The 22,629-nt window shown below is 39.1% G+C and overlaps 1 protein-coding gene across 4 annotated transcripts in view; it reads right to left on the bottom strand.

Moving 5' to 3' along the window:
- Positions 1-2,103: 2,103 nt before the first annotated feature.
- Positions 2,104-22,629, bottom strand: part of LIMA1 (LIM domain and actin binding 1) — a 104,514-nt gene continuing 83,988 nt past the window's right edge. For all 4 annotated transcript variants that reach the window (XM_056798262.1, XM_056798263.1, XM_056798260.1 and 1 more), the window contains 4 exons: positions 14,006-14,063; positions 11,937-12,046; positions 5,665-5,798; positions 2,104-4,328 (listed from right to left, as the gene is read on the bottom strand). In XM_056798262.1, coding sequence (XP_056654240.1) covers positions 3,323-4,328; positions 5,665-5,798; positions 11,937-12,046; positions 14,006-14,063 — 1,308 coding nt within the window. In that variant the 3' untranslated portion in view covers positions 2,104-3,322. The remainder of the gene's footprint in view (positions 4,329-5,664; positions 5,799-11,936; positions 12,047-14,005; positions 14,064-22,629) is intronic.

Genomic DNA, 22,629 nt, shown 5'->3' with positions numbered 1-22,629 from the left:
TTAGCCAAGAGAACTTTAGCTAAGGCTGTTTTCTCTCAAATCTAGAGAAGCAAGGCTAAAAGTACTCAGTATTCTAAAAATAATTCAAAAAAGGGAGCAAATCCTATCTCTTGTCCTGTGGCACATTGGTCTCAAAATACCCTCAGAGAAAAAGCTAACTTTGCCTGTAGTAATAGATCATTTATAAAGTGCCTTAATTTACCTCAGAGGATAGAATGTAAAAAGTTTTATATTGACGTTAAGTGAGAAATCAGAGGCTCCGAATGGCCAAGCAACCTGTTTCTAGACACATCACCAAGTATGAGGTTCAAACCCTCATGTTGCTGATAGCTACTTTGAGGGTTTTTTCAGTGCAAACTATTGCCTCTCTAGGATCTGAAGACACAATCCTGACTACCTCAAGCTCTTTAACACTCTCCACCCTCTGTGTTAAAGAGATCACATTGTAATTCTTGGGAAACACACAGCTTTCCATAAATGACCAGTTTTGTTGACATTGTCTTCCTTTTGGATAAAAGGAATTGATCTGACTAGGAAAAATTTTCACCTTAGCAGCACAGCTGACATCAGTAATGAGCTGGAGACTCTCTCACTTCATTGGCATGAAGTCTCTGATCCCAAGACTGAAACAATTCAAGATTGCTATTGTTGACCAAATTTCAGGGGAGATAGAAATAAGTTCTGTTCAGTTGTCCCCCCCCCCCCCCCGCCTCAAATATGCCCAGAGTTGTTTTCTGTTGAATAAAGCAGCTATTTTCTGTGTATACATACCATGCTGTCTTCAAGCATTTACTAAGTGCCTATTGTGTATGCCAGGCAAGTGCTAAGCATTGGGGACCCAAAGAAAGACAAGAGCTTGGCTCTCTGGCCTCAAGGACTCCATATTCCAATGGGGGAGACAAAGCACAAACTAGGATCTATATATGCAAAATAAAAAGGAGATAAGTCTCATAACACTCAGGAAGACTGAAAAAGGCCTTTTGCTGAGGGTGGGAATAATTAGTGCTGAATCTTACAGGATACCAGGGAAATGAAGAGGCAGAACTGAAGAAGAGCATTCTGGGCAAGAGGGGAACAGCTAGTAAGATGTCAGATGAATTTTCCAAAAGTTAGTTTTACGATTTCTACCAAATTGTGTGTGTGTGTGTGTGTGTGTGTGTGTGTGTAAGGCAAAAAGCAGGGAAGAAGAAATGGCATCAGTGAGCAAGTAGAAGTTAGGAGTCAGAGTCCAGTTCAATACAAGAAATTCCTCTAACACATTCACATCACAATGGAATGGGCTGCCATTTGAGCATAATAGCAATCATGTACATAATGCTTTAAGGCTTACAGATTACTTCAGGAGAGACAATGAAATGTGAGTTTCCCATCCTCGGACTGTTTCACACAGAGGTCAGAAGATCACATATCTAGGGTTTTATAGATTCTTGATGAATTGGGGAAGAAGTTAGACTAGGTGGCCTCTGATGGTCCCATCTCTCTAGGATTTACTGATATGAGTAGGAAATATTTCATGAACATTTGGGGATGATGGTTTGTGAACACAATCCTCACTTTTGATTTTCTTTACCAAGTTATAATACACAGTAGGTCATGGCTAATACTAGGGTAGTTAGGCTGGAGGCTTTAAAAAATGTGAGCAAGGAAGGGCTACTGAGATTTAGAAATAGTCTATACTGGGGGGAGGGAGGAGAATCAGGAATACAATTCTGTTGAGCTCAAAGACTGAGCTTCAGCCCTGGGACTTACTGTTTCTTTCCAAGCTGTGGAATGTACTATTACCAAGGCCTTTGCAAAGAGTGATGGGGCATTACAAAGGACCCAACATGCACGGGACAATTTAGAGAACATTTCTAAGTCCAAGGCCAAAAAAAAAAGAGCACTGGATTGTTGACTCTGTTCCCAAGAACCAAATAGAAAATGCAGTGTCAAAGCTGGCTAACATTCATAAGCAGCCCATTACCACCATCTGCTGGTTGGACGATACCACATCATTAGAGTTACTCAAGATTCCATTTTTGCCTTTTCTTTGACAACTCTAGGCAGAAGAATGATTTAGGAGATCATAACAATGGAAAAGAAAAAAAAAGACAAGGAGCAAAATTTAAAGTGTAAATGGAAAGCTTTATTGGATAAAAATGTTTCATTATGAGCAATGCTGTTAAGACAGCAGAATATTTTACATCTCTAAAAAATATAAGCTGAACTAAATTTCTAAAGATACAGTACAAAAGAGCCTATAGTTTAAACCCTCCCCCTTACCCAAGCTAGAATATAAATTACGCAAAATACGTGTAATCACATTTGAAATATTCAGAAATAACTCTAGGAACCAGTTCCAATAAAAAGGCCAACAGCTGGTCTGGTTTTACACTGGGGATATTGTCTTTAACATAAGTCATCCATTTCAGAGCTAATTAAGTATTAAAAATGAAGTCTCAGGTGAATGTTTTTAAAGTCTCAAAATGTTGTCACTTTAGGAGAATCACAGGGAATGTGAATAGTAAAAAAAGAGGGCACTGAACAGTTTCTTGCAAAGATGTCAAACTCCTTGGCAAATGCTGTATATTTTTTGAGTGACAGCTAGACCTCTATCACTTTTGCCTAAGGATGAATATCAGTTCCCGCCAAAGATACTCTGCAAAGATTGCTGGTGTTACACCCTAACAATTTCATTACAAGATGTGGCTTGGAGGATGCAAAACAGTACATTTTTTATACCGATTTAAAGAAGAAAATGAGAGTTTATTATTAAAGAGATTAAAATTTTGATTGCCTGGATGAATACAAAGCAATTAGATTTGTTTTCATTAGAAAATAAACTACTTGTGCCCTTTATACTAAAGTGCATTCAGTCATAATTATTAGGCCAATAAGTTCCTTCTGAATTGGTCCCTAGTTCCTGTAGTGTTTGTAGTGGTAACAAGTGTGTCATTGAAATCTGGCTGCAACCCTGTTTTTTGGGGGAACACAAGAAAATCTTGAAGAGAATCACTTAGTGTAATTTTTGTCCTTGAATACAAAAGACTTCAAAAGTTCTTAATGCATCTTATCTTTGCCTAAAATCAAAGGATTTAAGTAATAAGATCTCTTTGCACTTATTTTTGTTTGGGTAGCGATATGGGGTTTATTTAAAGCAGAACAATCCTAATTTAAACAGAGGTACTGTTTGGGATGGTAATTGCCATCCACTGTATTTTTATGCCAAATTTACTTCTATTTCTAAGGCATCTTTTGTTATGTAGTTTAAAAAACCTTCATGGATGGCAGCTATTTGCTAATACTATCAATGTAAGGCCCAGCACCTCTGCAAAATTTCTAGTTAAAAGCTAATCTGCTTTTCATCTTCATCATCTTCCTCCTCATCATCATCATAGTAACGATTCCTCTTTATCTGCTCTTCCACCGAAAGCTCTTCTATCTCTTCTTCCCAGAAGGTCACATCCTGGGATTTCTGAGATGTTGCCACTTCCTTGATGGGTATGTTCCCCTTGGTGCTGGAAGAACTCCGAGCCTGCCGTTCTGTGTTTCCATCTTCACATGGATCTTCCCCCACCTGGCCATTCTCTACAAAGTGATCCTCCCCTTCCTCTGTCTCAGGACTTGTCCTGCTCTTCGTTCTCTCTTCTGTAGGTTCTTTGTTCTCTCTGTCGGCTCTCTTCACGCTACCATTCTCCTTGACTCTGCCTCTCTTGATTTGCTTTTTCTCTGTCACTGTTCCTCCTTCAAGTTTCTCACTCTCTTCTGACACACTGCAGTCTCTCCTAAGAGGCAGAGCTGCGGCTCTTGGGGTTCTGACACTTGTGGCTCGGAATGATGCCGCTACTGTGAATGGGCGACTTCTTTCTTTCAGGGAAGATGATCTTCTTAGCTTTCTCAAATCCAGATCCACATCATCTGCAGCATCTGGCTTGCTTATCTCGTCCTCAGGAGGCCACTTAGGCTTTATCATTTTGATCCCTCCCTCTGAAGTACTTACTGAACTACCAAGTTCAGCTGGAGGTGGCCAAGCAATCCTCAACTTCTTTGTTTCAGCGGGTCTGTCTTCCTTTTCTGGCTGAGATGTGGCCTTGGCTTCCATGCTAGCAGTCAATACACCCACTTTAGCAATGGGGGCATCCTCTACTCCAGGGTTCTGGAGACCCTCAGTTGAATATGAAGGCTGTGCTGGTCTCTCCAAAGACTCTTCAGTTTCATTTCTGCTTGCCCATAGATCCTTATGAGGCTTATGTCCAAAGCCTTCATCATAGTTGCCTTTAGATTTAAAAAGTTGATTGAAGTGAGGCTTGCAATAGATTCTTCCATGTAAGGATGCATATGTTCCTAGACTGTTAGAAATTAAAAGCAGATAAAGTTAGTATACTGTAAACACAGTCCCCTGAAGGCCCAAACCTAAGCTTCTCTACATTTTCAGGATTTGCAAAATGGACTAGATAAGGAAATGTTGACACATTCAAAGGTCATGCTTAGAGAAGCCTAGCAAAAGGCGAACTCAGTCTCCCTGGCCTCTAACTTGGACGCTTTCATGTTTTTTTTTATACACTACGCCCAATTTGTTCTCTCTCATCTCTGAGCCTTTGCAATATCATCACTGAACCTGAAACACGCTTGCTAGTCTACCTCTATTTTTTAAGCAATTCCTTCTCTTGGGAAGTCTTCACTACTCATTTCTGCCTATGCAGAATGAACACATTCACTTAATACTGGCGATGTTCCCTTCTGTTGGCCTCCCGTTTATACTGAGGTATCTCCAAACTCTTAGTAACACCAAGTGTCATGGGTTGGTACTTCTCAGCCTTTTGGGACAGGCTGTATTAGAAGCACCTTGAAAGCAGTACATCATATGACCTCATTTTCTTTTATGCCTTCCCACAACTGTGGGAATAATGTATAATGTTCTACCCCAAATATGTACTTAGTGACTACCCTTGACTTATTGACCTGAAAGCCTGATCAACAAGTAGTCCGTGTTGCAGAGTGCCTCTTTAGGAGCAATATGCTTTAAAGGGAAGATAAGGAAAATGTAATTCCACCGAAAAAGAATTATAATAATGAATGGCTTATAAAAAGGTGTATTAGAAATGCATATGGTTATTTACTTAAGAGGAAGAAAGGTTAATGTTTATGCCCATATGTGTATGAAGCTTATTTGTTTTATCAAGAGACCAAAAAGTTCCATATAAGAAAGATAGTTAACAGTGAAATGAGTTTCTAAAGAATGTGGATTCTTGTTCTCTAAAGAATTCCTAGATCTCTTCATAGTATGGAGAAAAGAGTGGGAATCACCATTTAAAAATAAAAAAAGCTTTAAATGATTATTTTGATTTAATGTACACCTTCCCAATTTTTTAACCACAAATTGAAATACCTCCCTTGAAGCAAGTGGTTAGATTAGATGGACTGAATCTTGAAATTCTTCCCAGCTTTTTAATTTTATGTTATACAATTAGGTTTCCAAGGACTTACTCAAATGCAAATTACTTTAACTTTAGTCCTAAATTATGGCTATTCACAAGAAAAGGTCCAAATGGCACTGATATTATTAAATGCCAATGTCACCTCCCTACATCAAAGTGCTGTCACACAAAGGAAACATGCATCACCATTTTTTTCAAGAGCCAACATCAAGTGAAAGCCAAAATTACCTGCTTTGATTTGGCTTACCTGAGTTTATTGTTGCAATAGAAACAACGGAAACAGCTGATGTGAAACACCTGCTGGTTGGCCAAAAGGCGCTCCATTGGGTACACAGTTTTCTGACATACAACACAGGGTTCTTTTGTAGGCAGCTGGAATTTCTAAGTAACAGGGAAAGAATAAATGGAATCAGTTGAAGTAGAGTAATGCTTTGTTGGCATTCTGAGATGAAGTCCCAAAGCACAACACTGATGACTTTAACCCTTTCTAGTCCTACTATTATCTAATTCCATAATAAAAATAACTTTCCTGCCTTCCTCATCCAAATTGTCTTGGCATTTTTTTTAATTGTAAAGGTTGCTGAACAAAGTGAAATTATGTCTGGAAATCCAAGACAAGATGAGCCACTATGAAAAAATGCACATGGAGTACTGTGGGTAGAGTGTAAGGAATCTGAGATTATGCCAACATGGTAGGCAATGCTACTATTCTTCCCCTATCAGGTCACTGTCATGCTCTTTGATCTAGTGAACTGGCCTCCTTATTGCCCCACGAACAGCTCTAAGAATTTCCTGTGCTTATCACCTATGCCCAGAATACGCTTCTTCTGTTCTAACTATTGACCTCCTGGGCTTCCTGTAAGTCCCAATTAAAATCTACTGTCTACAGGAAGCCCTAATCCCTCTTATTTCCAATTGTATCTCATATATAACTTGTGTGTGTGTTTGCATGCTGTTTCTCCCATATCTTTTGTCTCTTCTTGTCTCCCCAGCAAAGTGCCTGGCAAATCATAGTAGGCACTTAATAAATATTTATTGATTGACTGTTGGAACAAACAAGAGAAGACATATGTCTTGAGTGTGTCAGGCATAAGGAAGGAATAGTTCATTATATAAGTTTCAAGGCCCAAAACACCACTTAACTTTGGGAATCAAGAAAAGATACTTTCATAAAATATCTTTTATTCTCTCTGGTTTATAACTAGCTGGGCAAGAACTATTCAAACAAACTGGCAATAAAACTTAAGCAAACATAACCCTAACCACCCTCAAATATCTCACAGTAGAGATGCAACAAAGTAAATTAGACAAGAATTCTTCATCAGGCTAAAAAGAACTTTAAGTTCCAAAAGTTTTAAAAAATTAAATAAAAATATTTTTGAGGTTGGAAACTGAAGGCATCTCAACTGGAAAGGAAATATAGGTGTCTGCAGCCTTATGGTTCCACACCCCTAAGGGATGACCATTTTTTAGTTTGGACACTGACCAGCTTTAGCTGTATTATAGTCCAGAACTTCCAAACTACCAGCTCCAGACTTTCCCAGGATTATTAGGGGCCTATTTCTAAAGGTGCCAAATTAAAAATGTTATAGAGTGAAGGTGAAATGGGAGGGAAAGGTGAGGAAAGAGGGGGAGGTTTAAATAATAGAAAGTGCATTAAGTCACCAAAATATTTGAAAGGGCAAAACAACCATTTTCTCGTGCAACATGGAGGGTAAAGCATGTATGGTCTCTCAAATATTCAAGGGTGGGTTAGCTTACTATGCCTTGCTTCTTGAGGATATAAAATATTAGGAATCAAAGTTACCATCTTATGGGTGCTAACCAAAGGTTATATGATGGAAATGGCCATATAGGAACCAGAAGGGAGTGAAGAACCTGCTACCTCCAACCACAAATGCTTCCGTAAGCGGTAGACATAGAAAGATCTGGCTGGAGTAACTTCAGGCTGATATCGAAGCAACCTGTTAGTGAGATGACTAGTGGGAGATCTTGGTAGAAAGCACAATGAGTAAATCAGCCAATTTATATGATAGCCTGAAAAAAGGGCTCAGTTCAAAATAAACTGGGCTGTGGGTAGGATATAATGTTGATTAAAAAACCAAACTGAGAGAACCATACACGAGGCCGACAGTTGTCAAATCATGATTTTAACAGGAAGGAATGGAATAGGACACTGTGTCTACTGAAAGCAAATGAGAGGCAGAAAGGGAATGCGGGATTCAAAGGGGAAGAGGTAAAAAGGTAATATGAGTGAGTGGATTTACATGATGCAACAACCAGGAAACTAGAAATACATCTTCTTTTGGGGGTAGGGTGGTGAGTGTGCTAAGAAATCCAGCCACAAAAACTGTCTCTACTTCATTCAGTTCCATGAAGGTATCCACATTTTTCCATTACATCCAAGTCCTACTGAAAGTAATCATATTAATATCAACTGTGGCTTGGACTAATTAATCCTAATTAGATTTGGCACATAACTGAGATGCCTGTGTAGAACTTCAATTAGGTTTGCCCTGAAAAGCCTGGGTCCTGGGGTGTAGCAAGCATGATTAGGAGGAAATCCTGAATGTAGGGTAGAACTGCGACTCCTGCAAAGCTTCATCTAAATCACAACATGCATCCTGTAAACACTACTGAACAAAGGCTTTGATCAAATTAAAAACAAGCCCAAACTCCCCTTTCAGTGACAGCATTTTACAAGATTGCTCTGCTGGGGCAACAATGTAATCAATGCCTGCCTCCATGACAGGACAAGCCCTAGTGCTAGGGAGGCTGAAACAGGGGGAGGAGGAGAGAGAGAAGAGCAATTGTCAGGGCTTTTCCTTACAAACATCACCCTCCTGGCAGAGATGGAAGCACAAGGAATAGAAAGGAGAACCTGAGAGAAAGTTGCAAGTTGAGCTCACAGAGGAGGAAAGCAGAAGGCAGGAACAGAAATGAGGTGCCAGGAGCAGGAAACAGAAGCTGGAAGAGACAAATAGTAACAACTTTCAATGGATACACAGCATCTGGTGCACTAGGAGCCCTCTGCTGGCAGCTGCCCTAAATACATGGAGGTTAGGAGCCCAGCCAGGAATAGCATTTTCAAAATGAATGCCTTTTAATTAGCTCTATTTTCATTCGGACTTTAATATTGAAGGACATGTAGTTTTTATGAGAATGCATCCACGCAGGAAATAATGACTCCTCAACAGTCCTTTAGTACCACTGTAGGACAATTTCTTTTCAATGATGCTCTGACCCTAGGGGTGAAAAGTAATTTCTTCTCATTACCAAATACTCCCCCAGAGCCCTCCCCGTATTCCCTGGCATCTGACTCCTGTGTGTGTTGCGGGGCTCTAGTCAGTCAGAGGTGCTACTGCAGCTGCCTCCACATGGTTTCTGGCCTCGTTAGCCACTTTCCTGAATCCCTTCCATATCCGCTCAACCAACAGTAAACATCACCAATACCTGATGTCATGGTCGCCACAGTGGACGCGACATAGCTCTTGCGCAGTCTTCCCGGGGCTTGCCCTCTCATTGGCAAGCCAATCTTTAAGATCACTCATGTTAAATATTATTTTCCTTACTTTTACAACAACAGGTAGGAGAATTTTCTATAATTCTTGTTTTACAGATAAAGCACAAGATTTTAGTGACTTCATTAGTTCACACAGTTAACAGTAGAACTATAAATAAGAACGTCAAATTCTGACTCCCAGATGAATACTCTATATGGCCTACAAATATTAAAATTCCAAAATAAAATGTTTCTTTCTGGGAAGAGAAAAGAACATAGTATCATAGATCTAGAGAGGAAAGGGGGGAAGGAGGAAAGAAAGCAATGTTACTTAGCATCTACATCGTACCAACTTATGATTTCATTTGATCCTCATAGCAACTCTGGGAGATAGGTACTATTATTATCCTCACTTTATAATTGAGGAAAATGAGGCAAAGATTAAATGACTTGCTCAGGGTCCCGAGTTTGGATCTGAACTCAGACCTTCTTCCTGATTCCAGGCCCAGTACTCTATGCACTGCACTACTCAGAGGCCAATTAGACCAGTCTACTCAATTTGTAGGTAAGGAAACAGAAGCCCAGAGAGAAAAGTGATTTGTTGGAAGTCACTCTGATGATATCAGAGAAAGAATCTGCAGTCAGTCTTCTGGCTCCAGAATCAGTGCAAGCTCTAGTGAAATTTATTTCATCTTTAGGAATGTTGGAGGGGGCAGCTGGGTGGCTCCTTAGATAGTCAGGCTTAGAGATAGGAGGTCCTAGTTGAAATCTGGCCTTAGACACTTCCTGGGCAAGTCACTTAACTCCAAATTGCTTAGCCCTTACTGCTCTTTGGCCTTGAAACTAATATTTAGTATTTATTCTAAGACTGAAGGTGAGGGTTTAAAACAAAATAAAACAGGAGGGCTGGAAGAGGAGAGAGAGGAGTCTCAAGATCAGGACTAAGAGAGCTGGGCTGAGAAGTCAGTTCATTCTGAGTTCTGCCCCCCTTAACCCAAGGGGACTTCAAGTTCAACATTTTCCAATTACATTTTAGGCAACTGTGGACGTTTGCCACTCCTCTGCTCTAAGGGTTACCACCCTCCTCAATAATTAGGCTTCTTAGATGCCAAGTGTGAAGAAACAACTGGTTTTAACCCCTAATTTTCAAAAGTAATTAGGTAAAATAGGAAACTACATCCTCTTCTGTTAGGTGGTGATGGCTCTAGGTGTTGCTTCATCCTCCATCAGGATTTGGTTAGTCATATTTCAGCTACCAAAAATTCTGGCAATAACAATTAATGTTAACAAAAGAAATAAAAATTCAATAGAGCATAGATAATGTTAACCGTTGGTTTTCTAATTCAATTTAGTTTCAGGAATCCATTTCTATTTGGGTTTGACACTACTACTCTAATGCAGGAATTCTTTACATGGGTCTGGAACCCCAAGGGATCCAAGAATAAATTTCAGAGGGTCTTCTGAACTTGGATGAGAAAAAAAATACTTTGATATTTCACTCTAACTTAAATTTAGCATTTCTTTTAGTTCTTTTAAAACATCATGCTGAAAACAGACTACCAGAAAAGACAAGACTCCTGCCCTTGACCAAAAAGGCTTCTTCTTCTTCTGAGGAGGCACTAAAAAAGGGCTTGAAGTAAATCCCCAAACTCTCAAAGCACTGTGACAAAATGTTAGAGTTGGAAGGGACCTTTGGGACCATCTAGTCCAACTCAACTATGTAGAGGAAGAAACTGAAACCTCAGAAAGAAGTGAATTGTTCAAGATCACAAAGAAAGGCTCATTTAGCTCCTATTCCCAGAGCTTGGGATAATGCCTAACATGTAGTGGGTGCTTAATAAATGTTTTCTGGCTGAGATAGAGTTGAAGTCAAATGGAGGTCAAATCTAACATCCATAATTAAAGCCAGAAAGAACCTTAAAGACTATCCAGACCTAGACACTTCCTAGCTGGGTGACCCTGGGCAAGTCCCTTAACCCCCAATGCCTAGCCCTTACTGCTCTTCTGCCTTAGAACTCAGTACTGATTCTAAAATGGAAGGTAAGGGTTAAAAAAAAAAGAAAAAAAAAGACTACCTTATCCAGTTCTCATGTCTGGCAAAAAAGAAGAGAGAGGCCCCAAATGTATTTCAGAGTGGGCACCCCAAGCCATACTTCCTAACTCTCAGTTTAAAGGTCCCTTTTCTGGTCAAGTCAGCTCTGTCTGTATTTTGTTTTATGCTCCCTGCCATCTCCTTGTCAGTTATGCTGTTTCCAGGCACCTACCTTTTGCTTCTGGAAAGAGTTAATCTACTTCCCTCCCTATGACTTAACTTACCATCCTTGTTAATTCTCTAAACCAAACCAAACTAAAGCAAACCTTTCTGGCCACCACCGTCTTTTTTGTATGTGCATTAAAATGTAACTCCCCTGAAGCCAGAGGCTTGCCCAGGGAGGATGATTTGGGAAGGTCCCTCAGAGAAGCAGGATTTGATGTGGGTCTTGAGGGAATCCAGGTGGCAGAAACAAGGAGGGAGAGCATTGTGGGCATAAGGAGTGGCCTACAAAAAGGCACTGACACCAGCTGTCCCTCATGCCTGAAAGATTCTCCCTCATTTCCTCCTCCTGGCTTTCCTGGTTTCCTTCAAGCAAGTCTATAAGAAGGATTTGCTAATTCCTCTTAATTTTAGCGACCTCTGAAGATTATTTCCAATTTATTCTGCCTATGCCTTGCCCATGCATAGTTGTTTGGGAGCTCCTTGAGCGTGGCTTTACTTTTCTTTGTATCCACAGCACTTGGCACAGCGCCCCCATCACCCAGAAAGTGTTGAATGTTCACTGACTGACTGGCTGAAATGGCAGGTCTTGTCTGAGGAATAGCAAGTAGTCTGGTGTAGCTACATCTCAGAGCAGTGTAAGAAGATAGGAAAGGGAGGGAGAAGTCAGGCTGTGAGTAGCTCTAAAGGCCAGAGGATTATACTTGATCTTTGAGGCGATTATTGATTGCTGCAATGCTATAGAAGTAAATGGTCACTATACCTTTGCTGCTTTAGGTGGAGAATTTTCAGCAGAGCAAGAAGCTCCAGAGTCGGGGTTTTGCTGCTTGAGATGTACAGGCTTTTGACTTTCCCTCACACTCGGGGAGGTACCTAGTCCAATTATTGGGGGGGGGGGCAGAAAAAAAAGTTTTCATTTTGATTCCTTAATGAGTTTTTTATTTAATATATTTGATTTTTACTTTTCCCAACTTTAGTCTCCCACCATCCCCCATCAACAACAACAACAAAAGGGCAAAATCATTATAACAAATGTGGAGTATAATCAAGCAACACAAATTCCCACATTGGCGATATCCAACAATGTATGACTCCTGCATCTCCTCTGCCAAGTGGATAGCAAGCTTCAGCATCCTTCAGGATTAAGCCTTTCAAAGGTGTATAGTTTTTGTTATTGTATAAGCAGCTCTCTTGGTTCTGCTTCCTCTACTCTGCATCAGTTCATATATATCTTTCCAAGCTTTGCTGCGAGGTGAAATCCTGGACCTTAACAGCTGAAACCCTCTCCTTTATCATTTCTTTTTTTAACGAATAAAAATCAATTTTCTTTTCCTTTCAATTGCATTGCTTAGAGTTCTTAAATCTTTTTGAGCTGTTCCCCTGTTTCTGTTCTCCATTAGATTATGTAAATCTTTCTAGGTTTCTCTGCAACTGTTTTTTATTTATTCCTTATAGTCCAATACTCTCTCATTACTTTCATATACCCCTAATTCCTCCAATCATTCCCTCAAGGATTCATGATCTTTGTACCTCAAAAAGAGATGCTATATTTATTTTTATATACACATGGGTCCTTTTCTTCTTTCTTTGATTTTTGGGGGGATATAGGCCTGATAGTGCTATTGCTGGGTCATGAACAGTTTAGTAATGTTGAAGCACTATTTCAACTTGCTTTCCAAAACGACTAAATTTTCAGCTCTATCAACAATGTATCGATGTGCTTGTTTCTCCAAAGCTTCTCCAATATTTGCTATTTTCTTTTTCATCATCGTTTTTGCTAGGCTGCTAGGTATAAGGTAGAGCCTTAGGGTCCAAATTATAAGTGATTTGGAATATTTTTAAAATATGGTTACCGGTTTCAAATGGCGGTTGGATTTTTTCTTTTGAAAATTGCCTATTCATATCCTGTGACCATTTATCAATTGGGGGAATGGTTATTAGTCTTATGAATTTGAATAAATTATTTATATAACTTGTAAATAAGATCTTTTTAGCAAAGTAACTTGGCCAGTTAATGATATTCCTTCTCATTTTAGTTGCATTTGTTTTACTTGTGCAAAAACTTTAAAATTTTATCTAATCAAAGCTTGTTATGAGCCTCCCTATCCCCTGTAGAATATTGTATTGATTAAACTAGGCAACTGAAATATTTTATACTAGGGGAAACTCGGAATTAAAAGATAAAATAAAAATAGTAAGTTAAACCACAAAGTTTTAATTTCTTGGGAGTCTTTAGTCTCAGAATGAACAGAGCTTGGAATGCGCACATAAAAATCAGAGTAGGTTTGATTAAAACAAGACTACAACAGCAAAAACCTTAATCTTGAGTTTGAGGTAAGAATACATTTAGATTACTAAGGAAAAGTTATATTTATAAGATTATTTTTAAAACTATAAACATAGCTATCATTTTTGCATGTGAAATACTGGTTCTTGAAGTTTTGAAACAGAAAAATAGTTTCATAATCAGGTTATCCTTAATCATTAAGATATTTGGCACCAAAACTGGGAGATTTTAGTGTATTTCTCTCATCCTTCAAGTCAAGCTAAATTCAAACAACTGTTCCCTACCTCATGGGTTAAGCATGAGATATTTTTTAGGCACTTCCCCCTACAATTCTGTTATTTGATCAGCTAATTGCTGGTTGTAAGCAAGAGACCAGCTGCTACTCCTGAAAGTCAGCAAGTAACATGGATAATCCTGGCTCAGGGATGGCACACAAAGCAAATGCTTCACCACCTTCCATACTTCACTCCCCCGTTCCCCCGCGCCCCCCCCCCCCCCCAGCTCTCCAATATCCCTCTTTACAAAATCTAAGAGAGAATGCGCACCTTGTCCATCTTCGGTAATGTTGGAATACAATGTCAGACTGTTTTCAGTTGTTGGAATCTACAATAAAAGAAAAGCATGAATCACATTAAAAATAGAGAGAGAACTGCTATTAAAACCTGCTGACTCCAGTAAGTCATTGACTGCCTGAGGGAAGTAACAGGCAGCAGAACAGCTGAGCATTTAAATAAGAGGCAGCAAAATATATTTTATGAGGCTATTAATGTGCATTTCAATTACACAATAAAGTCAGAAACAGATTGCTTTCAGCTGCCAGAAATGTATACTATCATCTCCCTCTGTAAAAGAGCCCCCAACCACATCTCTCTACAGGGATGCTGGATTGAATGAGAAAGGCTATGGCTACCACAGTTTTCTCCAAAAAATGAGAATAAAACCATGCAAATATCAAAATCTTCTTATTTACTATTCCAAATTCTCCAACTTTAAATAAAAGTATTGTTAGTATATAAGGAAAAAAATTTGTTCTATTCCTTCAATGTTTTTGCTATAGTTTTTTCTAGATGAGAAGTTGCTGCTTTTGACCAAGATGACTAATTTAATGTGATTTCTTCTTAAAAATGACTATTTCTGTTACTCCAATGTCATCTGCTCTAAATAATAAACAGAACCATTGTTCAGCCCATAACAAACTCAGCCCTAGACCTAGGTTATGTTCTAAGTATGGAAATTCCCCAAATCCTCCTTTCCCACTCAAATGCAAAGGACTGAATTGGCAAACTGAAAACACAGTGGCACTTGCTCAAACCTGGGAGGATTCCTAAACATTCTGATTCCATTATAAAGTTTAAGTCATCTGAAGAAAACACCGAGGCCTGAACCTTTAAGAGAAGAAGTGATTATTAAGCACCTATTTGTGCCAAGCACTGTGCTATGTACTTGACAACTATGATCTCATTTGATCCTTACAACAACCCTGGAGGGCAGGGTGCTATTATTATCCCCAGTTTGTAGGTGAGAAAATGGAGCCAAACAGAGATTAGAGGACTCTGTCCAGGGTCACAGAGCTGGTAAATGTCAGAAGCTACATTTGAACTCAGGTCTTCCTGACTCCAGGACCACCATTCTATATACTGAGCCACCTTCCTCTTTATAAAAACGAGCTAGACAGAGTCTGTAGAGAGAGAGGTTAGCTTTGCACTGTCTTCAACTCTCAATGATTTGACTGCAAGACATGTACAGGAGGAAGGGGATTTTTCTCTTTCCTCCCCAGCCATTAGAAATGGTCATCTTAATCATGAAGTTGCCCAGAATATGATCAAGTATGAGCCGGAGGGCGGGTGCCCCCACAGCACTGTACTGTGACTCATTCAGAATCTCTAGCTTGGAAGAGACTTGGCAGATATGTTGCAGAAAATTTAGCAATGAAAAAACTTTTTTTCAGACTACAAGCTGTCAGCTTTCAGTTGTTTCCTTGAAGGCAGACTAGTTGTTATGAGATAACTTTTACATGGGCATGTATGTGGTTAGGAAATTATATCTGTTGCTTCACTTTATTCATTACAAGAAGCTAATAAGTGCTGTTTGGCCACTGCAAATGAGGAATGCTGGTGAACTCTTTAGTTAAAGGGTGCCACATGACTTCAGAGAAGGATACTGAAATAACCTCTTCAGAGTCTCCTCTGTGTTAATTTGGTTTTATTTTACTCTTGAACAAGGCTAGACTGCTTGCTCTCTTATGGCAGAAGTCCATACATCTTGCCCAAGATCCTAGGATACAGATCCATGGGTTAGATTTTGCCTGATAGCTGCTCACTACCTTGTTCCTATTCCCTTCAACTCCCTCTTAGTTCAGATCCATTCTGTTCGTTGGAATGTCCATTAACACTTTCCTTCATCATAAACCTTTTTCTTTCTCTCTCCCTCCATTACTGAGCCCTGAATCCTTTCTGATGACACATGGCATTCCTGGCCACCCTTTCCAGCACTGGTTATACTTTCACTCATCCCCCCTAAATTAGTGGTCATGTTGGGGGAGTTGGAATATTAATTTCTCTCCACTCACTTCCTCAACCACAATCACTCAACAATCCCTCCTTTGAGATTCATGATTCATGCTCTTCAATCTGATCACCCATTCCAATACTCATGACCATTCTATCACCCCCTAGGATATTCTCCTTAAATCCTGAATGAGTTCAGTGTCTGGACTGTTTTTTGTTTTGCTTTTACTACTCTCCAGTTTTTGCCCTCATATTAGGAGGCTTCAATCTATATATAAATACTCCCTTTCAAATGGCCTAATTTCCCAGTTCTTCAGTTTACTCATTCTCAATCTTCAGGACCTACTTGTCCTCTACCAATTCAATTATAAACAAACCTTTGACTTTGCCATTATTCACAAGTGTTTACTTCCATATTCATAAATTCAGAAATTCCTTTATCTTTCCAAATACCTTAAAACCTCTAGCCCTGTTTTTTGTCCTTATAGTAACCTAGTCCTTTGACCTAGACCAAAGACACCCACCCCTCAGTTTTTTCCCAGCTCTGCACTGGCTTCACTCTCCTTCCCTGTTTTGACCACCCTTTATTGATTCAGTTTAACTTGACACTATTCTCTACACAAATCCCTTGCACCCTTGTCCTATCACACTGATCATTCCTTGCCAAAAGAGGCTTAGATTATTCCCATCATTTGCCACCTTCACTTTTATTCCCATGTTGCTGGATGTAGCTAGAGAAAGACCCCAAATCAGATTGACTGGGTCCACTACAAATTTATGTTACATAATCTTAACTGGGCCCTACTGCACTATGACAATTCTTTTATACCTCAATTCTCTCCCACTCACCATCTAGTAACTTCAACCTTTTTAATCCCTCCTCAAGCCTTTCATTGTACTCTGAGGTACAAATCTGAGGCCTTTGCTTTATATTTCACTGAAAACAACAACAACAACAACAACCTAGGTTATTTGACAGTTCTCTCTTCTTCACTCTTCTCAATCTCACATCACTGACATGTTCATCAACTATTTACTCCTGCATGCATATCTCATGAAGGGGGTATCCTCTCTCTTGCTAAGGTAGCCCTCTCTACATGCATCATTGATCTCATCTCAACCTATTTTCTCCAACAAATTGCCCTCTTCATTCCCACTCTCATTTTAACTCCTTCCCTATTTATAGGCTCCTTCCTTTATGTTTACAAATACACCCAGGTCTCTTTTTATTCTTAAAAACAAAAACAAAAAACTCCTCTAATTGGATTCCTGCATGATATCATCCCCTATCTCTCCTCCCCTTCTCAACTACCCCTATCTCTCCTCCCCTTCTCAACTAAACTCTTTGAGAAAAGAGTCTACACTAACTGTCCCAACTCTTCTCCTCTCACTCTTTTTAAACTCTCTGAAACCTGGCTTTGGATCTTATTTTTTTAAACTTAATTTTTTAAAACTGAAACTCTCTCCAGAGTTATCAAAGATCTCTTAATTGCCAAATCTAAGGGCCTTTTCTCCATCCATATCCTGATCTCTGCAACTTTTGACACTGCTGATCAACCTCTTCTGGTTTTCCTTCCTAATCTGACTACTTTCTTTACTGAACTTTCATCCAAGTCATGCCCACTAACAGTGTGTGTTCTCCAAGGCTCTGTACCAGGAGTTCTTAACCTTGGATCTATGGACCTGGGGAGGGGGGTGGAAGGGAATATATGTATGTATATATATAAGTTTTTCCCCAAGGTTTTATTTTATTTTATTTTTAATTAATTTAGTCAATTTTGAACATTATTAATTGGTCACAAGAGTTACATTATTTCCCTCCCCTCTCCCTACACTTCCCACAGTTGACAAGCAATTTCATTGATCAGAACCAGTTTCCATGTTGTTGGTGTTTGCTTCAGGATGTTCATTTAGAGTCTACATCCCTAGCCATGTCCCCTTGACCCATATACTCAAGCAGTTGTTTTTCTTCTGTGTTTCTACTCCCACAGTTTTTCCTCTGTGTGGATAGTGTTTTTTCTCATAGATCCCTCCAAGTTGTTCAGGATCACTGCATTGCCACTAATGGAGAAGTCTATTACATTCGACTGTACCACAGTGTATTGGTCTCTGTGTACAATGTTCTCCTGGTTCTGCTCCTTTCACTCTGCATCAATTCCTGGAGGTCATTCCAGTTCCCATGGAATTGCTCCACTTTTATCATTCCTTTGAGCACAATAGTATTCCATCACCAACATATACTACAATTTGTTCAGCCATTCCCCAATCAAAGGGCATCCCCTCATTTTCCAGTTTTTGCTACCACAAAGAACGCAGCTATGAATATTCTTGTACAAGTCTTTTTCCTTATTATCTCTTTGGGGTATAAACCCAGCAGTGCTATGACTGGATCAAAGGGCAGACAGTCTTTTACCGCCCTTTGGGCATAGTTCCAAATTGCCCTCCAGAATGGCTGGATCAATTCACAACCCCACCAGCAATACATTTGTCCCAACTTTGCCACATCCCCTCCAGCATTCATTACTTTCCATTGTTGTCATGTTAGCCAATCTGCTAGGTGTGGGGTGATACCTCAGAGTTGTTTTGATTTGCATCTCTGATTATAAGAGATTTAGAACACTTTTTCATGTGCTTATTAATAGTTTTGATTTTTTAAAACTGAAAATTACCTATTCATGTCCCTTGCCCATTTATCAATTGGAGAATGGCTTGATTTTTTGTACAATTGGTTTAGTTCTTTATAAATTTGAGTAATTAGACCTTTGTCAGAGGTTTTTGTTATGAAGATTGTTTCCCAACTTGTTGCTTCCCTTTTAATTTTGGTTGCATTGGTTTTGTTTGTACAAAAACTTTTTATTTGGTGTAATCAAAATTATTGATTTTACATTTTGTGATTTTTTTCTAGCTCTTGCTTTTTTTTTTCTCCTATATTTGTTTATTTTTCTACAATTATATTTTCTTTTTCTTTTTTTAAACATTATTTTATTTGGTCATTTCCAAACATTATTCATTGGAAACAAAGATCATTTTATTTTCTTCCCTCCTCCCCTCCCACCACCTCTCCCATAGCCAACATGCTATTCCACTGGGTATCACATGTGTTCTTGATTCAAACCCATTTCCATGTTGTTGGTATTTGCATTAGAGTGTTCATTTAGAGTTTCTCCTCAGTCATATCTCCTCCACCCCTGTAGTTAAGCAGTTGCTTTTCATCGGTGTTTTTACTCCCACAGTTTATCCTCTGCTTGTGGATATCTTGCTTGGTTTTAAAGTCTTTCCCTACCCAAAGATCTGACATGTATACTCTTCTGTGTTCATCTAATTTGCTTATAGTTTCCTTCTTTATGTTCAAGTCATTCACCCATTCTGAGTTCATCTTGGTGTAGGGTGTCAGATGTTGATCCAAACCTAATCTCTCCCATACTTCCAATTTTCCCAGCAGTTTTTATCAAATAGTGTGTTTTGGTCCCCAAAGCTGGGATCTTTGGGCTTATCATAGACTGTCTTGATGAGGTCACTTACCCCAAATCTATTCCACTGATCCTCCTTTCTGCCTCTTAGCCAGTACCAAATTGTTTTGATGACCACTGCTTTATAGCATAATTTGAGATCTGGGACTGCAAGGTCTCCTTTCTTCACATTTTTTTTCATTATTTCCCTGGATATCCTTGATCTTTTGTTCCTCTAAATGAACTTTGTTATGGGTTTTTCTAATTCATTAAAAATGTTTTTTGGTAGTTCAATGGGTATGGCACTAAATAAGTAAATTAATTTGGGTAGGATTGTCATTTTTATTATGTCAGCTCATCCTATCCATGAGCAATCGATGTTTTTCCAATTGTTTAGATCTAAACTCAGTTTCATTCTTAGAGTCATCTACACTTCCTTCCTCTATGTCTTTTCCTTAGCTGTCATCCATGCCCTAGATGATCTCTCTCCTGGTCTCCATCTAGTACTGGCTTCTCTGGCTTGCTTTAAGATTCATTTCAAATTCCACTGCCTCTAGGAGGTTTTTCCCATTGCCCTTGTGTCCTCCCTATTAGATTACTGCCTTCCATCTACTCTTTATGTTAGAATGGACTGCTTTTATTTGTATTTCCAGTCTTTGCACAAATGCTTTGTGAGGGTTACTGACCACTAAATTCCTTTCTGGCAATCCTTCCTATCTTTGAAACTTTTCTGAGTTTGGTTTCTTTTAAAGCTAGTTTGCTTAAAGTAGTGATGTGAGTTCATACCTCCAATTGGAATCTAGTATGTGTTGCAGGGATCAATTAGAGAAATTTCAAGAGTTGCCTATCTGCTGGAGGGACCAATTAGAGCAGGGGTTCATATCTAGGGGTCTAATGAACTTCTTTTAAAAATATTTTTGACAAGTATTTCAATATAATTTGTTTCCTTTGTAATATTATATATTATATGAATTTTAAAAAACATTATTCCAAAGTGGTACACAGACGTCAGATGAAGAAGTCTATAATACAAATAGGTCAAGAACCCCTACCGTTAAACATGGCTAATATGGAAATGTTTTGTGTGACTACAGATTGATAATTTACATCATATTTTTTGCCCACTCAATGGGTGGGGGCAAAGGGAGAGAATTTGGAATTCGAAATTTTTTTTAATGAATGTTAAATTAAAGTATAGGGGGAAAAAAGAGAAAGAACTATGTAAGAGAAATTTTCACACAGGACAGTTTGATTTCTCACCCTACAGCGAAAGGGCAGTTTCTGGTCTCCTGTCCATGTTGGGAAAGCTTACCATGTGCTCTGTGAGCTCAATAAGGTCCAAATTTTCCCTTTGAGGCTGGGTTTTTATCTCTCCCTTGCTTTTCCTTTTTCCAGTTATCTTATTTTTTCTTTCCTAATTCTCTTTGGATTGGGGTAGGCCTTTACATATATCAAGAAAGGTAATTATGGAAATTTTGTAAAATGTTAAATTTGCAGAAAAATATATTTGGAAGTGAGGAGCCTCTAGGACCCTAAGCTCTAGGGACACCATCTATGATCAATTTAGAGCCTAACAAAAGACTTTTTATTTCTTATTATCTAAGAACTATGTCACATAAACTTCATGGAGACTCTTAAATGAAAGACACTGGGGTAGCCACTCAAAAAGATTATGCCCAAGTCTGCCCTTATCAACCCAGCTGATTTGGTGGGAACAGCACATATCTGATTGGGAAGAGAGTATTATGAAGATGATGAATCAAAGCAGAGTTTTCCTAAACAACCCAGTAATATAATGTAAAGAAATTTCCTAACCAACCTGACAAAGGCACTAGCCACTGGATGAATTCAAATGATGGGACATAAGAGACTTCTTGTGACTAAGGATAAGCCATGGGTTAGAGAACTTTTAAAAATGTAACATAAATGCATTCTTTAGATAGTGAGTTTTGAGGAGTCATTTCTGAATTCCTCTGGATGGTTTTCTTGAGGAATAGAGCAAATTGAAGGCATTTCTCTTTCCTTCCTCCCTTTTCCCCACCTTCTAGTGGAAGCAAATGGCTGTAGGAAACATATGCTTGAATGTAGCTTGAGAGGAATCCAAGAACATTGTTTCCTAAACCTCTGAACTCTAACTTGCTATAGAGAGAGAGGTAGAGGGAAACAAAGAAAGGGGGAGGAAGAAGGAAAAGAAGAGAAAGGAGGGGAAGAGGAGGGGAAGAGCTTGATAAGGACCAAGATGGTAGTCTTCAGAGCCAAGATTGGGAAGAATTCCTATTGGTTCTAAAAGTTGCAATTTTTTCTGAAAGAACACAGACATATTCTAATCAAGAAATTCACAAAAGTTAGAAGCCAGAGATGATGAAGACTACAGCTAAGTGACAGAGCAAGAGAGCATGCTGCGTGCCCTGTTGAAAAATTTGCTCAGTCTAATATGTCTCATTCAGCAAAGAGCAGCAGAGAGAAATCATTCAGTGAGAGGACCTGAATGGCCCTGAAGCAACTCAGGGGCTCAGTCACCCTTCCATGTGTGTTCCCCATGTCCTAGGTGGGAATACTCACAATTTCTGTATTTGATCACTCTTCCCCATTGATGCTTTATGTGTTTTTAGAAGAATGCTTCCTGAATCTATTAGGGGAGATAGGGAATGCTTTTGCTATGAATCTTCTACCATGCTAAGTCTTTAAATGCCATCTGGCTATCAACAGGTAAATACATCAGGTTGGGCTCATAACTTCTAGCTTTTAGCATTGCTAGCTCAAAGACAACTTTGAAGCTGGAGTGGGGGTACTCAGCCTCCAGGGCACTGGGGAGAGAGTGAGTGACCTGCCAATCTATGTAACTGAGGTGGAATCTTCACTTAGATGACACATCTTCGCTGACTGCAGCAGGATTTCATAACAATTCTTCACTCCCCAATAAGGGAATACAGACAGTCCTGGGCAACTCTGGCTTTTGCTAATCAGTAAAGTTCTCTTTTCTCCTTTACTTTGATCCTTATCTTACCACAAAATCTTAGTAGCAATCCCTAATATCATCATATCTGCCCAAATCTACGACTTCCTTTCAGGAAAAGTCAAGCTAGCAGATTATGTTTAATTATTTTATTAGAGCAAGATGGAGGGGTACTCAGGAGAAAGGAAGAAGTAAAAAATGAAATGCTGTTTCATTCTTCATTCCAATATCAGCATCTGTCTGTAACAAATTAGAGT

Source organism: Monodelphis domestica, chromosome 5, assembly GCF_027887165.1.
Source record: "Monodelphis domestica isolate mMonDom1 chromosome 5, mMonDom1.pri, whole genome shotgun sequence".
In the NCBI taxonomy this organism is placed as follows: Eukaryota; Metazoa; Chordata; class Mammalia; order Didelphimorphia; family Didelphidae; genus Monodelphis; species Monodelphis domestica.
Note: the sequence above shows the minus strand (reverse complement) of the source record. Positions and strands in the feature narration are given on the sequence as shown.